This window comes from Gobius niger, assembly GCF_951799975.1.
Source record: "Gobius niger genome assembly, chromosome: 21".
NCBI lineage: Eukaryota > Metazoa > Chordata > Actinopteri > Gobiiformes > Gobiidae > Gobius > Gobius niger.
The window spans coordinates 23,711,408-23,729,070 of record NC_136872.1 but is presented as its reverse complement, the minus strand read 5'-3'; the positions used below and the strand labels follow the sequence as shown (position 1 = coordinate 23,729,070).

General features: G+C 41.5%; 1 protein-coding gene across 1 annotated transcript in view; it reads left to right on the top strand.

Annotated features, from left to right (window-relative positions):
• Positions 1 to 17,663, top strand: part of exoc6b (exocyst complex component 6B) — a 134,285-nt gene that overhangs the window by 88,379 nt on the left and 28,243 nt on the right. The window contains exons 19-20 of the mRNA XM_079579994.1: positions 5,587 to 5,728; positions 8,757 to 8,830. Coding sequence (XP_079436120.1) covers positions 5,587 to 5,728; positions 8,757 to 8,830 — 216 coding nt within the window. The remainder of the gene's footprint in view (positions 1 to 5,586; positions 5,729 to 8,756; positions 8,831 to 17,663) is intronic.

The following is a 17,663-nucleotide window of genomic DNA, read 5'->3' as shown; positions in this document are numbered from 1 at the left end:
TGTATAATACATATGTCATATTAATACAATGCACTTGAAACAGGTTTAACCTCTTAACCGCCTGAACTGAGCACATTTTCTACAGTTTGGCTTTACCCAAATCGGAAAACTTGTTGAAAAAGCTCCCAGCATAATACTGTAGTGACAAAATGTGATGAAAAAGTGACGTTAACACAAGGAAAAAGAGATGAGTTCTGTAGGTCTTTCCTTTCAAATGAGGCATTACACTTGTAGATTTGGGGGTGAGACTTTATAATAATGGTACCTGAGTTCATGCATGATTTCATGAAACATTCATGATTTACTAAATCATGACTCCTCAGGGACAAACTTGACACATGTTTAATTCAGGGATGACGTCATCCCTTTATTAAACGTGTAAATACTGTAATGAATGACATGAAAATCTTAATAATTGATCATGATCATGAGGATCACATGAGAAAATCATGAATTCACTAAAACGGCTGCAAAATAACAATAAAGTGATGAACCAGTCATGATCATGAGGATCACACTCGAGTCTGCCTCCTCTGACAGACTCGAGTCCAGAGAGCGAGACCAGCCTGAGCCGTAACCTCTCCCTTGGATGAACTTCCCCCTCGCCCCGATGTGCTTCCTCGCCCTAAATCTCGCCGTGACTCCTGTATCTGCTCCGGTGACTCCTGGCTGCCCTCCCGCCGTCAGCGCTCTGACAGCTTTTTGGAAGAACGCGCTGCACTTTTTCCCTTTTTTACTCTGTGTCCAATTGGATCCAGGAGTTTACGCCGCGTCCTGCTCCTAAATCACCCCGACTAAACAAACACTGAGGAGCGGCGGGTCAGGAGGGGGAGGGGGGTTTAGGATCGACGGGATCCACAAGACTCGCTCGTTTCAGAATAAATGATACACATTTAAAAGAAATCCTCCACTTGCACATGACCCATGATGCTTTGCACCTCGGGGGGCGGTTACGACCTGGAGGCCTTTGAGTGCGAGTGAAGCTACAGTGATGAAGAATAACTTCTGCTGCGGCTCATAATGGCTCCAACAATCAAAAACATAATCCGGAACTTCAAAGCTCTGCACACGAGGCTCACCAGAGCGATAATCAATACATAAAAAGGTACAGATTTTATTAAGCTTTGGTTTTGGATATTTGGATATTGCAACGCCATATGTTTGCAGCAGCGAACCCTAAAGGTGCAATGCATTATGGTATTGCACATGTAGCGGATCCTTTTGTGGAATAAATGGACATTATTGTTTTGTTTTCAGCTTCTAGTTGACAAACATTTTAGTACAGGTGTTGGAAAGAGGATCGTCCAGGTATTGGTGTCAACAACTAAGTTATTGATATTGAAGTATTCAGCCGTACTTATCACTAATACATGTTTACAGATGTGTATTAGTGATATCGGGCATCCATCCATTTTCCTCTGCATTATCCGGGGCCGGGTCACAGAGGCAGAGTCTGAGCAGAGACGCCCAGACTTCCCGATCCACGCACACCACCTCCAGATGTTCTGACCCGAGGCCACACCTCCTCCAGATGTTCTGACCCAAGGCCACACCTCCTCCAGATGTTCTGACCCAAGGCCACACCTCCTCCAGATGTTCTGACCCGAGGCCACACCTCCTCCAGATGTTCTGACCCGAGGCCACACCTCCTCCAGATGTTCTGACCCCGAGGCCACACCTCCTCCAGATGTTCTGACCCCGAGGCCACACCTCCTCCAGATGTTCTGACCCGAGGCCACACCAGGCCACAGAGACATAGTCCCTCCGGCGTGTCCTGGGTCTTCCACAAGGCCTTGTCCCAATAGGACATGCCCGGGGCAGCGACTCTGCTCCGAGCTCCTCCCGGTAACTGAGCTCCTCACCCGATCTCGGAGGGTGCGCCCAGCCACCCTGCGAAGGAAACTCATTTCGGCCGCTTGTATTCGCGATCTTGTCCTTTCGGTCATTACCCAAATCTCATGACCATAGGTGAGGGCGGGAACGTAGATCGATCGGTAAATCGAGAGCTTTGCCCCGACTCAGCTCCTTCTTCACCACGACAGACCGATACAGCGACCGCATCACTGCTGCTCCCGAAATCACACATCGACTCCAAACATCTGACACTGAACTGATCCTGCTTTGGGATCATCGTTTTAAAGACACAAAACTCACCATCTGAAAATGAACATGCTGTTTGAAAACACACTTCTGATCGTCACGCAACATGCTAGCAGCAGCATGCTAATGCTAGCAGCAGCATGCTAATGCTAGCAGCAAGCATGCTAATGCTAGCAGCAACTAATCAAAGCCGGGACCGAAACTGTAACTGACATCTAAAGCAGTGGTTCTCAACTGGTGGGTCGGGACCCAAAAATCTTGACGCCAAATCAGTTGAGAATCACTGATCAGATATTATTGACCTGCAGGACTGACCCGCTCGCTAACGACAAAACTTATAACGTTCAGTTCAGTTCAGTTTATATGTGAAGGGCATCTTTCATACCAGGAGGCAGTTCAAAGTGTTTCAAGTGTTGGACATAATACGAGGTCGTGCAGGAAGAGATTTAGTCATTTGCCTCGTGTAAACTAATGATTTCTGTGACGTGTGTTTTGATGTAAACGTCCGTGTTTTCCTGCCCCCGGCCCGGCCCGACCCGGCCCGGCCCAGCCCGGCCCGCTCCGGACATGTAAACAGAGTTAGTGGATTTCACGGCGGATTGAGCGACTCTAAATGTGGCGTTGGAGGGATTTCCGGTCGCTCCCAAACACATGCGGAGCTCCGTGTAATTGGATTTACGGCGCGGCCCCTTCACTGACCCTCGTGAACTCCAGCTGTTTGAGGCCAGACGTTTTCAGGCCACGTTTAAAGACGAGGACTCGACGCTGGGTCGTTTTAAAGTCGACGACGCTGAGTCTTTAAGGCCGGACGCTGCAGTCAGACTTTCTGCTGGCGAGAAACGGCCGGTGGAAGTGAGGATTTCTCACACAGTGGTCGAAGTGGAGACTTTTAGCCAGTTTCCTCCTCCTATTATTTTTTTGTTGGGCATTCAACACATTTTAGTAACTTTTTAGTCATTTTTTGTCAATTTTTTTAAATTTTTTTAAATATTTTTTAGTAATTTTTTTGTCCATTTTTTATCAATTTTTTGTCACATTTTTGAATTTTTTTGTCACACTTTGTCACATTTTTGTCATCTTTTGGTAATTTTTTATCACATCATTTTGTCACATATTTGTCATTTTTTGTCAATTTATTGTCACATTTTTGAATTATTTTGTCACATTTTTTTTTAAATTTTTTGTCAATTTTTTTTCACATATTTGTAATTTTTATTTAAACTTTTTGTCACATTTTTGTCATTTTTTTGTCCATTTTTTTTCACATTTTTGTCATTTTTTGGGTCAATTTTTTTTCAATTTTTTTTTTCATTTTTTGTCACATTTTTGTCATTTTTTGTCATTTTTTTGTCACATTTTGTTACATTTTTGGGGTCAAATTTTTATCAAATTTTTTATCATTTTTTGTCACATTTTTGACATTTTTTGTCACATTTTGTCACATTTTTGACATATTTTTTTCCATTTTTTGTCACATTTTTGCCACTTTTTTGCCACATTTTTTCGTCACTTTTTTGCCAATGTTTTCTCACTTTTTTGTCACATTTCCATCATTGTTTTCGTCTCAGTTCTGTCGCTATTTTCACACCTTTTTTCCAGAAGCTTTTGGATTGGGGTAAAGCCAAACTGGAGAAAATGTGCTCGGTTCAGGTGGGAGTTAAGGGGTTAAAAACAAACAGCAGCTTATACGTTTTAAGCTGCTTTAACTCCGCCCCTTTCCCCTTGAGTCTCCATGGAGACGCTTGTCAATCACAGAGGAGCTCGAGGATGATAAAACTAAAGGCTCATTAAGAAGTTTTACTTTTTATGAATCTAAATATTAATGAGAAGAACTGAGCAGTTTTCTTCATATGAAAGATCAGGAGATGTTGAAAGACTGTTGTGGAGCGGAGGGAGCTGCGCAGGAGGAAGGAGGAGAGGAGGAGCTGACCAGTGCAGGACACCACGCTCTGAAACAGGGCCAAACCCAGGAAACTTTTAGATTTGGGAAAAGCTGAACTGTAGAGAATGCACTGGGTCGTGTGGATGTGCAGTTTTGTGTTTCCTTATTGCGGCGCTCCATCATCCCGCCGCCCCCGAACGCACCGCCGCTCCGTCTCAATGAGCGCCGGCAAACTTTTGACCCCGATCCACCGCACGGCGCGTTCGAGAGCAATCCGATTAACCAGCGCTCGATGCCAAGTCTGGTTTGAGATCGTCCCGTCGGGGGTTCAGGCTCGTTCCTCCGTGTGAACGATGTCGTGATCCGAGACGAGGAAATAAGGAAGTTATGGAGATCAGAGGGGAGAAGATGGGGGGCAAATTGGTAAAAAATAAAGGGAAAAGGTGGGTAAAACTGCAAAGTATGGGGGGAAAAAGGGAAAAAAATAAGGGGAAAAATTGGCAAAATATGATGGGGAAAAAAATTTGGAAAAAGATTGAGATTGGGAAAATTAGAGAGATAAAATGGGAAAAAAATAATTTTAAAATGAGGCGGAAAAAAATTGAAAATTGGGAAAAGACGGGGGAAAATTGGAAAAAAAATATGAGGGGAAAAAAAGAAAAAGATGGTGGAAAATTGGGAAAAAATAAAGGTAAAAGATTGAGGGAAAGGGGCAAAATATGAGGGGGAAAAAATTGGGAAAAGATGGGGAAATTGGTAAAAAAAAATAAAGGAAAAGATGGGGAAATTGGTAAAAAAAAATAAAGGAAAAGATGGGGAAAACTGCAAAGTATGGGGGGAAAAGGGAAAAAAATAAGGGGAAAAATTGGAAAAATATGATGGGGAAAAAATTTGGAAAAAGATTGGGAAAATTAGAGGGAAAAGATGGGGAAAAAATTAAAAAATGAGGGGGAAAAAAGAAAAAATTGGGAAAAGATGGGAAAATTTGAAAAAAAATATGAGGAAAAAAAAAAGGAAAAGATGGGGGAAAATTGGGAAAAAATGAATGCAAAAGATTGAGAGAAATGGGCTTAATATGAGGGGAAAATAAGGGGAAGAGATGGGGGAAATTGTGGGGGAGATTGGGAAAATTAGAGGGAAAAGATGGAGGAAAAAAAGAAAATATATGAGGGAAAAAAAAGATAAAAAATAGGAAAAAGATGGGAAAAGATTGAGGGTAATGGGCTTAATATGAGGGGAAAATAGAGGTAGCAGTTGGGGGAAAATTGCCTAGTATGGGGGGTGGGAAATGTGGAAAATGTTTCTCTGCCCTTTTGTTATGGACGATCATCTTTTTGAGCGACACAGTGATGTAATCTCAGATGTTTGCTGCACATTCTTACATATTTCTGATGTTTTGCAAAGATATCGCTTCATCACCTTTATCGAGAATGTCCTGTCTTTTCCTGGAGTTTCACCACACTGTAAATGACGCTGTAAATCCAAATATGGTCGTTTCCTGAGTGGGAGACGGAGACATGTGCAAAGTAACTAAACTTTTAACTTTCTCCCCAGCGGTTTTCGGAGCATGTTCCTGACCTGATGAGCTGTTGTGTGTGTTCCAGGGTAAGGTGGCGCAGACGGCCTGCATGTCGGCCTGTAAACACATCTCCACCTCGCTGCTGCAGCTGCTGCTGGACCCCGAGCTGCGACAGGTGTCTCTGGGCGCTCTGCACCAGCTCCACAGCGACGTCAAGGAGTGCGAGAGTGAGGAACTTTCACATCCTTATTAGTTCTTACTGCTAGGGCTGGTACTGTACGTTTCTCTACCAAAAAATGAAAGAAAGCGATGGCTGTTTTCTTCTGCTCTTTCGGTCAGTCACACCGACCGGGGAAATCACTCAGATTCAGAAAACTTTATTGATCAAGGGCAGTTAACCCCTTAACTCCCACCTGAACCGAGCACATTTTCTCCAGTTTGGCTTCACCCCGGTCCAAAAGCTTCTGGAAAAAAGGTGAGAAAATAGCAACAGAACTGAGACGAAAACAATGATGGAAATGTGACAAAAAAGTGAGAAAACATTGACAAAAAAGTGACGAAAAATGGATGAAAAAGTGGCACAAATGTCACAAGAAATTGACGAAAAAATGACAAAAATGTGACAAAATATGACAAAAAATACAAAAATGTGACAAAAAAATACAAAAAAATGACAAAAATGTGATAAAAATTTAACAAAAATGTGACAAAAAATGACAAATATGTGACAAAAAAATTCAAAAATGTGAGAAAAAAATACAAAAAAATTACAAAAATATGACAAAATGTGACAAAATGTGACAAAAAATGACAAAAATGTGATTAAAAAATTTACAAAAAAATTGACAAAAATGTGACAAAAAATGATTTTAAAAAATGACAAAAATGGGACAAAATGTGACAAAAAATGACAAAAATGTGACAAAAAAATGATTAAAAAAATGACAAAAACGGGACAAAAAAATTACATAAATGTATTTAAAAAATGTACGAAAAAATTGACAAAATTTAAAAAATGTACGAAAAAATTGACAAAAATGTGACAAAATTGATAAAAAAAGAGACAAAATGTGCCAATAAAAATACAAAAAATGTGAGTAATATTTGACAAAAAAATTACAAAAATTTGACCAAAAAAAAGACAAAAATGTGACAAAAATATGACAAAAAAATTAAAAAAAAATTGGACAAAAAATGTATTTAAAAAACTTGATGAAAAAATGTGACATAACAAATTACAAGAATGTGAGTAATATTTGACCAAAAAAAAAAGACAAAAATGTGAGAAAAAATGACAAAAAAATGACAAAAAAGTTACAAAAATGAGTTGAATACCCAACAAAAAAAAAAGGAAAAAAAATCTGATGACGTGAGGCAAAAGATCCTCTCGGTTCAGGCGGGAGGTTAATATACTGCAGCCTCAGACAGATATATTTACACAAACACATCACAACACTCACTGTGTGTCACTCCCAACAGTACAGACAATAGTAGATAATAGAAAAGGACACATTTCAGAAAGGTCAGTGTCACTTAGTAAACACACTCCCTTCAGAACAGTTCAGTGACAGAGGGGACAGAAGAGAAAAGGTGCATGAAAACAACATCCAGAAGGCAAAGGAGCACGGAGAGGCCATAATCCTCCTTTAGCTCCTCCCACAGAGACTGAAGGTCTTTGTTAAACTGCAGTGACTTTAGAGCAGGTTTTGACAATGTTTTGCAGTTTATTTTTGTCTTTCACAAACAAACCCTTGAACCAGCAAACAAACGAAAAAGTGAATAGGCTCTAAATGAAACAGCAGTAAAAGAGTTCAATAAAAATGGAGTCTGTATTTGTGTCAAACCGCAACTTCCTGTCCATCCAAGAACCGAGATATTTGTACTTCTCCACTACTTCCAGCACTTCACCGTGAATGACACTGCTGCCCAGAGAGGGCGCTGTGGAGCGTCTGAAGTCAATAATCATGTCCTTGGTTTTTGAGACATTTAAATCCAAGATTCCCTCATTAAAAACATGCCTGAAGTGTTGCCTTGGCACATTCACGTATTTTTGAGTAATCTGTAAAAACTCTGATGGCGGCCATTTTAGGAATAGGTTTGCCTGAGTCCTCCTAGGAACGCCCCCACCTCCTGGAGACGCCTCCGAGCTTTCGTCACCAGCCGAGTAACCAACCACTGCTCCTCAGCAGAACCCCCTCCCCACTGATGCCACAGACAGCATGTGGAGGGGGCGTGTCGGAAAGGTTCTTAACTCCCGCCTGAACCTCACGTCATCAGTTTTTTTTCCATCATTTTTTTGTTGGGTATTCAACTCTTTTTTGTAACTTTTTTGTCATTTGTTTTGTCATTTTTTCGTCAATTTTTTATCACATTTTTGTCATTTTTTCGTCAATTTTTTATCACATTTTTGTCATTTTTTCGTCAATTTTTTTCATCACATTTTTGTCATTTTTTTTGTCATTTTTGTGTAATTTTTTGTCAATTTTTGTTCTTTTTTTGTCACATTTTTGTCACATTTTTGTCATTTTTTTGGTCATTTTTTGTCACATTTTTGTCATTTTTTCGTCCATATTTTTCATCACATTTTTGTCATTTTTTTTGTCATTTTTGTGTAATTTTTTGTCAATTTTTGTTCTTTTTTTGTCACATTTTTGTCACATTTTTGTCATTTTTTTGTCACATTTTTGTCACATTTTTGTCATTTTTTTTGGTCATTTTTTGTCAATTTCTTGTGACATTTTTGCCGCTTTTTCCATCAATTTTTCATCACTTTTTTGTCACATTTCCATCATTGTTTTCGTCTCAGTTTTCGTTGCTATTTTCTCACCTTTTTTCCAGAAGCTTTTGGACTGGGGTAAAGCCAAACTGGAGAAAATGAGCTCTGTTCAGGTGGGAGTTAAGGGGTTAAAGAGACAGAGGCCTATTTCAAGACATTCACTACAGCCATTTTGAGAGAGCAATTTCATACAAGGCAGTTATTCTAATTTACTGCATTTACAGACCAACAGAAGGTTTGTCATCATTGTAGTGTGATATAGACTGGTGCTATGTGACTGAAAAAAGCAGAATACCCCCTCTTTAAGTTTTAAAGAATAAAAATAGTAATAATAATGTAAATGAGTAATTCTGCTGTGTATTTTGTGCGGTGATAAAACTTGAAGGTATTTACTGTATTGCTCTGCCCAGTCTGATCCTCCCCCTCTCTCCCCCCTCCTCTCTCCCCCCTCTCTGGTTCGGATGTGGTTTTTCCCACAGGTTTTGCCAGGGCCGGCCCGGTCGCAGGCTTCCAGGGCGACACGCTGCTGTTGGCCTTCAGTGACTTGAGACAAGTAGGTCTTTGTGCCGCGTGGTTGGTCCTGTCTCTGCTCCTGCTCCTTCACGGCTCCTCTGTTTATCCTCATCTTTGCACTTTCACTTCACTCCAACACACTCCGCAAGAATGTCCCCAACAACACCGGGCTCTGGGGGCGCTCTGGGCGGCGACCGTTGTACATGTTTGTCACAGCGCCGCAGCCGCTCACCGTGAGAAGGTCGTGAGGTCAGATGAGACTAATGTAGGACTTTAGGGTCTAAGAAGAAGAACTCCATCCCCAAAGTGAGGCACGTGGTTTACAGAACTGATCCCTGAACTTTTATCGATACTTCACTAAAATATTTGTCATCTACAAACAAAACAAACACACTTATTCCATAAATAACTTTCTTTTAAATCTGTATCATTCATTTGAGCTGAAACAGCCATCATGTATCTGCTCTTTTATCCATCCTAAAGTAAAGTATAGGCATTTATATGATATATTTACCTCTACCACTATGGAGTACTCTGTTTTTTTTTGGTGAGAAATACAAGTATTTTCTGGGGGTGTTTTGCAAACCCGGAAGACACGACGTCTCGATTCAGTTAACTCCGCCCCCTCTCTCCTAGATAATCCGCCCAGGCAACATTAGCTGTAAATGAAATATAAATATTAATGTGAAGATACTCATGATGCAGTTGTAAGGAGTTGGCATTTACAGCACAGCTTCATGAATGGCTAACACACACATGCTAACACACACATGCTAACACACACATGCTAACACACACGCTAACACACACACGCTAGCACATGCTAACACACACATGCTAACACACACACGCTAGCACATGCTAACACACACGCTAACACACATGCTAATACACATGCTAACACATGCTAACACACAAGCTAACACACACGCTCCATTGTGTGTTTACATTATGGGACTCGTGTTGGTTATAAAAGTGAATCCATTCTGATTCTGGTGAAGGTTCAAACATCCATCAGAGACGTCACAGAAAAACACTATTTTGGTGAAAGTCGCCAAATCCTGGAGAGAAAAAATAACTTCTGGCGAGTGGCCTCTTCTTTAGGAAGGCTGGTTTTTCTCCGTGACATTATCGTGAGGTAAGAAAAAAGAACAGGCGTGTCCAGAGTAGGTTAGAAAGAGCTCCTTCTCCATGTCTGTTCAGACGCTCAGGGGCAGCACGCTTTGGGCACTTTATTTTTTTAATTTTTTTATTTAATTTTGTCTTTCTTACAACAGAAATAATGAAAAAGCTGTTTTATGAATTAAAATCATGCCGTAAGGCTTTACTTTACATTAGGCGCATTGAGTTGCCTTGTGTACGAAATGCGCGGTATAAATAAAGTTGCCTTGCCCTACAGACGTCGGGCTCTTCCTGTTTGACACTATGACGTAAAAAACATCAGAGTCACAGCTCAGTGTTTTCCAGCAGAGGCGCAGCAGCTGCTCAGAGCAGGATTCAGGAGGATTGTGAGAACTGTGTGAATGAAGCTAAAAACACTCTGGGTGTTTTTGAGAAGGAGATAGCAAAACAACATGGCTAACAGCTCCAAAAAGTATATTTTGCCTGAGATCGGACCTTTAATGTTGTTCCTGAACCAACAGCATCAATACTTGGATGTAAAGTAGAGGTTGACCGATATATCGGGCTGATATTTGGGTATTTCAACATCATGATACTTAGGCAAAAATCGGAAAGTGTATAAATAAATACATTTAAAAAAAGATTAGAAAATTTTAGAAAAGTTTTGGAAAGTTTAGAAAAATGTGTAAAAATTCTGAAAAATATCTACATTTTTAACTTTTTTTCCGAAATATTTAGAAACATTTGTAGAAAAATTTAGAAATTTGGGGAATTTTTTTGAAAATTTGGAAAAGTTGGGAAAAAAATTAATACATCTAGAACATTTTAGAACAGTTGAAAACATTTGGAAATTGAAATTTGAAAAATTTAAAAATGTGAAAAATGAAAAAAAAAAAAAAAGGAAAGTTTTGCTAATTTTAGAACAGTTTGGAAAAGTTTTGGGGAAAAATGGATCAGTTTTGGAAAATTTTGAAAAGATTTTGAAAATAAAAAAAATAGAAAAGTTTGGAATAGTTTTAGAAGTTTGGAAAATTTTTGACGTTCTTGATTCAGTTTGTAAAATGTGTCGCTCCCTGGTCTTTCCAACGCTTTATTCATTAAGCAAAACTCTGAAAGTGTCTTGAAATATTACCGAGAGCATCACTTTTCTGCCACGGCGATCGCTCATATTTACTCCCGTCTCCACCCTAGGCCGCTCTGACTCCCGTTTACGTGGGTTAGCCGCTCTCGCCGTTCTCCAAAGTTGTTTGTTGTGTTTTCTCGGGGTCTGTGCTCGAGGCCGGTCTCTTCTCAGTGTTCAAACGGGACCTCCTGTTTGACACGCGTGTGCTGCGACATGCTAGCTTCCTGAGTGACGGTGCAGGGTTTCAGCGTGAGCAGGTCCGGGCCCATGAGCCTGTCGGGCCTGTCGGGGGAGGAAGATCCCGACCGTTGGCGTTTTGAAATCCCTCTAACCCGCCCTTAGCGATGGGCGCCCGTGACGCCTCCGAACCCCCAGCGCCGCGCTCGCCCCGGTGTGGCCCTGGTGTCTCCCTTTGGTGCGTCTCCGCCTTGACAGCGCATGACGGATTGTCCCGGGCCACGATGAATGAGCGCGCGGACGTAGACGGATGGCCCATTCTGTCGCTCCGCATTGTGCTGTCCAGAATGATGCATGCCTCGCGATTCGAGATCCCGGCGGCAGCGAGGCAACGGGGCCCGGCCACAGACGCATTCAGCCAAAATCAAAACTGTTTACCCGCCGTCCCCGACCGCCGCCTTTGTCCCGCAGCCCTACCACTCTTCATATCAAAGGAGAGGGCACTTTTAACACATCTGCCCCAGTGGCATCGCGCCGCCATTTTTCATCTTCGCCTGTCAGCGCCGCTCGTTTCTCAGCTCCGTTTGACGCTGGACGCTCGATAAATCACGCCTTTATTTAGCGGTCGGAGTCCAAGTTTGGGACACGCTGTTTTGTTGGGACGGCGCCGAAATGCAGCTCCACCGTCGGAAACTTCGGGCTTTGGGAGGAAACGGGAACAACATGGTGTTCCTGGAAGGCGAGACGCTGCCGATGAAAACGGAGACTTTTCACGCCGAGTTTTCTCCAAAACACAAAAAACTGACCAAACTCTCCCTTATTATGTTTTATTATGTTTTACAGGAAGTAACTACGGCGACACTGTGCTCCAAATATGGTCGTTTCCTTTGTGGGAATCAGTTTGGGACAGTTTGGAAAAGAAAATTGCAAAATTTTAGAACAGTTTTGAAAAGTTTTGAAAAGTTTTGAAAAGTTTTGAAAAGTTTTGAAAAGTTTTGAAAAGTTTTGAAAGTTTTCGAAAAGTTTTGGAAAGTTTGGAAAAATCTGTAAAAATTCGGAAAAAATAAAAATATGAAAAATTTGGAAAAGTTTGAAAAATGAATGTAAAAAAAAAAACTTGAATATTTTAGAACAGTTTGGGAAAGTTTAGAATTTTTTTTTTTATTCTGAAACAAATATGCATTTTTTATATTTTCTTGAAAAAAAATGAAAAAATGCGTAGAAAATTGATTTTTGGGGAATTTTTTGAGAAATTTGGAAAAGTTTTGAGAAAAACTAAATAAGTTTAGAACAGTTTGGGAAAGTTCAGAAAATGTTGTGATTTTTTTTTTTTTTAATCAGAAATTTTGGGGAATTTTTGGGAAAAAAATGGAAATTGAATATTTTGAAAAATAAAAAAAAAAGTGAAAAATAAAAAAAAAATTGGAAGTTTTGTAAATTTTAGAACAGTTTGGAAAAGTTTTCGGAAAAAATGGAACAGTTCTGAAAGTTTTGGTAAATTTTGAAAAAGTTTTGAAAATAAAATAAAAAAATTGGAAAAGTTTGGAGTAATTTTAGAAATTCTTGATTCAGTTTGTAAAATGTCCTCCAACATGTCTGTGTGGCTCCCTGGTCTTTCCCACGCTTATTCATTCACAAATACTGACATGTTTGGTATCCACGTGTAGCAGGAAAGGCTGTGACCGAGATGACGCTGTAAACCAAATATGGTCATTTCCTTTGTGGGCGAGGCAGCGGCTAAAGACGGGAGGAATAAACACAGGGACTAAAGTTTACGGACGTTTTCATTCCACTCTTTAACAACATCTGACCTTTAGTCGCTCCATGAGACTCAACTACATTTGGAAGGTTTTTCTTGAGGGATTTTTCTCTAATTCGTGACCGAGCTTTGAACCCAAGAAACAAAGTAAAGTATATCTAGATTTAAAATGTCTGATATTCACTGGCAGCGTGTCCGCGATTTGTGACGTTCATATTTAATTTTGCGGCTTGTGTTTGAGCATCTTATCTCTATAAATCAGCTCCGCGTTCCTGGACCTCAGAGCCCGTCAGGTGAAAAGTCGACGTCCTTGTTGTTTTTTTTGATCTACGACTCCTAATTAATCACGCCGTTTCCCATCATCCTCTGCTGCTGCTGTCGCTCAGATCCTCTCTGTGTCTCCCATTGTCGCCCGTCCTTTGTTTAAAGTCAGCGATGGCTCTTTTTCTCGCTCATAAATGATTAACCGCCTCCTCGGGACCATTTCTCTTACGCGCCAATCACTGTCGCCGCCGCCATTTATCTTTAAGTCAAGTCTCCCCCGGCTCATTCCCACCAAACGCCTCGGACATGTGTGCACGTGAGCGTCGTGTGCAGAGTGAGAGGCTCCAGTTTAGAATCATAAACCGGACCTACAGTAGTTTCACCGTATGCTTTTCTATAAACATGTTTGGGATGTTTCGGGCCTGTAATAAAGACATAAACACTCAGAGCACATGGCTAATTAATATGCACAAAGTGTGAACCTACCATAGCGCTGTTGGATCAATTCTGCCTGAGTTTCTGGCTCCTCTGTAAAAGCTAAATTAAGTTCTGCTCTGCAAAACGATAAAGATGGTGTTTTCTTCTGCTCTTTTGTCTTTTTTAAATGAGAAACAGCGTTGTACTGCAAACTTACAGGAACTGGAGGCTTTTTCCCCAGAAGAATGGCCCGCTTTACCATCAGAAAAAATAAAAACAGTTTTTAATGCAGGCTACTAGTTACCATAGACATGCACTAGCCTAGCACTAGCCTAACACGAGCCTAGCACTACAAAACTCTTCAAATACAAGGAAAGCATGAATTAACTTTTCCAACTCCTGGATTTTTGTCATAGGGCCCCATTTCCTCGTTATCCAGAGTGTTGTTGATTTCTGGAGATATGTTTATTTTAATTCCTGCCGTCTTTATATTTAAGAACGTTCATACTGTCTTCTTAGGTTAAGACTATTACAGTTTTGTTTCTTATAGTCTTAAGCGACACCTGGCACCTCCACCACCAGGTGTCGCTTCTGAGGAAGATCACAGGAAGTGATCGAAACTAGTCAAGCAGGTAAACTAAACCTTCTGTCTTACTATAAGAAACAAAACTGTAATAGTATATTTAAAGAGTTTAGTGATGCTAGGTTGATGCTAGGCTAGTGCATGTCTATGGTAACTAGTAGCCTGCATTAAAAACAGTCAGACCCAAGCACAGTGCACCTGAGGCACATCACTTTAACCATTTTGCTTTTAAAATAACTTATATTTGAGCAGCATCAGCTTCCTGGTTGTATAAGCTACACAGTGGTGGAGTGATCTGCTAGAAAATAGTCCCTCAAATTGCGGTAATTCATGTGATGCAAGGTCAGTACTATTTCAAACATTACTCTTACTTGTTTTTAATGCAGGCTACTAGTTACCATAGACATGGACTAGCCTAGCACTAGCACTAAATGCTTCAAATATAAGAACTGCAGGAATTAACTTGTCCATCTTCGGATCCAAAAAGCAGGAAGAGGGGATTTGTTCAGTCAAACACAAGTCAGATTTGCAGCTTTTTTTGCCATAAAGACAAAACATGGAGGTCGGAGCAGGAGCCTCTTTTCGCAGAGACCCAGTTTTGCGATTGGCCTGTGAGCGATCACTTCCCTCCGCCCGTCATTAGTCCGTAAGCGAGTTAAAGAACAATACCTTGACAAGCGCCTTATGAATCACAGCGCACAAACTTCCCCTTCCAGTCGCAGATATAACCGCGTTCTCCGAGGGAAACGCATTTCTCAAAACGCCAGATCCGTCACTGTCCGCGGCGATATTTCCTTTAAAAGAAGAACGAGAACAAGCGGGGCACACGAAGCTGAAAAGTCTGCTTTCTCTAATAGTGAAATATGAGAAGTAAGAATCCGAAGCACGCGGCCCGAGCGTTTATAACTGCTTTAGCATTTCGTCTGAGCGCTTGTTGGTCGGACGCCACGCCGCAGCTCCGCAGAGGCCGGCCAAAGGTCCATCGCGACTAAATATAGAGGAGATCTATCACTGGAAAACCGGGGGGAGAAACTCTGCTGACGGAGACTGAACACGGCGGAGAAAAGATGACATTTGAAGCACTGCGATAAACACCCGCCACATTCAAGACCGTTTCATCAGATCACTTTGATTTAACGGGGATTTCACATGAATGAATGTGGCCTGAGGGGGGCGCTGTCGATCGCAGCTCAAGCTAAAGGTCAGAAGAAGGTTTTTCAAAATGGAGGTGCGGAAAACGTGGTTGTTTTGATTATAAATTGGGATTTAAAGTCATCATATCCTGAATTAAATAGACTGAAACATGTTTTTGGCGCCTCAGCTTTGATATTTTTTATGATTTGATGTCTCTGTAAGTTCCTGTTTTGATTTACAGCGTGGTTTACAGCTTCAGCTCGGCCTGATAGACACACTTTGAACCGATATGCCTTTCAGTCATGTGACCTTTGTTGTTATGGCGGCCATTTTGAATACCGAAGTAGCATTATAATCATTGCTCAAGAAGATAACAGTAAAAACACGTTTATAGGAAGAAACCAGTGAGCCAGTGTTTAAGATGTTAGCATGCTACCGGCTAGCATTTAGCTTCTGACCTCTCCAAGAGAAAGCCCTGAACCACTGGATACGACATGTGACAGAGGTCAGAGGTCAGAGCTGTTACTGTAGTATTTCCTCAGTCTTCATAGATGTGAGTCACACATGTGTTTATTGTGTTGAATAAACTGTTGACAGTTGCTAACCACTAGCATGCTAACGTCTTGTGCAGCTTAAACACTGACTCAGGCTGTATCCGAATGTCCACACTATCCCCTATATAGTGGTCACTTGTTGTAGGGGTCCGAATGTCCAGAGAGAAAGAGAAGTGGGCACTCGAAATTTCCCACAATGCATCTGGAAAAGTAGTGAGCATCGATGGTCACTAAACGGGTCAATATAGACCACAATGCACTGGGAGAGTCGGAGAAGAGCCTGACAGAGACAAGTCTTTGAACTAAACAACACGACTGAAGTAAATCTGCTGTTTCAGTCGTGTGTTTGTTTTTCTCAGGAATAAACGACCTAAATATAAACGGTAACGGTGAAAAGATGCTAACGTTAGCTGCTAACCTTTAGCTTGAGCTGTTAAATGACGACAGCTTCCTCTCGAATAATCCAAGCCATTCATGCAAAATCCATGTGAAGTAAACGCGTATCTGACTCGTATTAATCCATGAATATTCCACTGTCTCTGAGTTTGGTCTTTATCACAGAAATACTTTATTCCCGGAGTTTATTGAACTTTTAGCAGATGTAGTCACTTAATCTGCTGGCGCACACCTGCCTGTGACCTACTTTCGGCGTCTCTGAGCTCACGCTGGAGAGTTGTTGTTTTGTTTTGTTTTCCTTTTTTTGTGATGATAGTAACACCTGTAAAAGTGCCAACACAGTTGTTCTGTTTCATAAAATAAACGTTTGTAACAATAAATAAATTCAGATTAAAAATAAAAAATAAAAACATCTGCAGCCGCAGTGCGCCTGATGTCACGCAGCTCGGAGAAAGTAGTGGCTTGTGTCCGAATCGCCAACAGAATCAGTGACTATATAGTCACTATATAGTCACTATATAGTGCGGGCCTATGTAGTGAATGAGGGGTTAGGGGATAGTGTGGACATTTGGACACAGCCTCAGACTCTGCTGACATGACAAACTGTAAAAATCACAGAGAAACGTTTTCTGTTTCCTCTTCAGTGAGTTAGCTTAGCCTTCATAATAATGCTACTTCGGTATTCAAAATGGCCGCCGGAACTATACGTGATGTCATTGGAAACGCCAAGGAGGACTGCATTGAGTTTTGACAATGATGCAAAAAAACTAGAAAGTTCAGAAGGAAGCGCTGAGAGTGGTTCGATGATATTGAGGTCAGGAGACTGCTGGATGTTGGTCAGATGGAAGGACTTTCATGTGTGGTGTTCCAGCTCCTCTCCTGTGTTTCGAGTGAGGAATGCCGGGCCTGGTGCTCTGTGAGGCGAGCGAGGCGAGCCCGGCTCCAGAGGCGTCGGCGCGAGGAGGGGCTCGAACCGCAGCTGACCCCGCGGACAGGAAGAGATACGCTCCGAGACGGGAAGTTCAAATCAGCGCTCACTTTCCTCTGAACTCGGGCCTATCGCGGAGCTCGGGGTCGGGCTCGGGGCGAGGGGAGAAACGCGACACCGGCCGTGAGCGCCGCGGCCATTCATCGCAATCACACGCAGGGATTCATGAAGTATGAACGGTACTGCACGAACGGAGCAGAAAACAACACTCAGCAGTTTATAGTTTAATAACGGCTTCTGCACTTTGTCCTGGTGAACACGATCTAAGGCGAGACGCTGCAGGTGAAAAGGAAACAAATGTAAATGTGGAGATGTCAATTTGAAACTTCTGCTGCAGATCACTGACATATTATAAG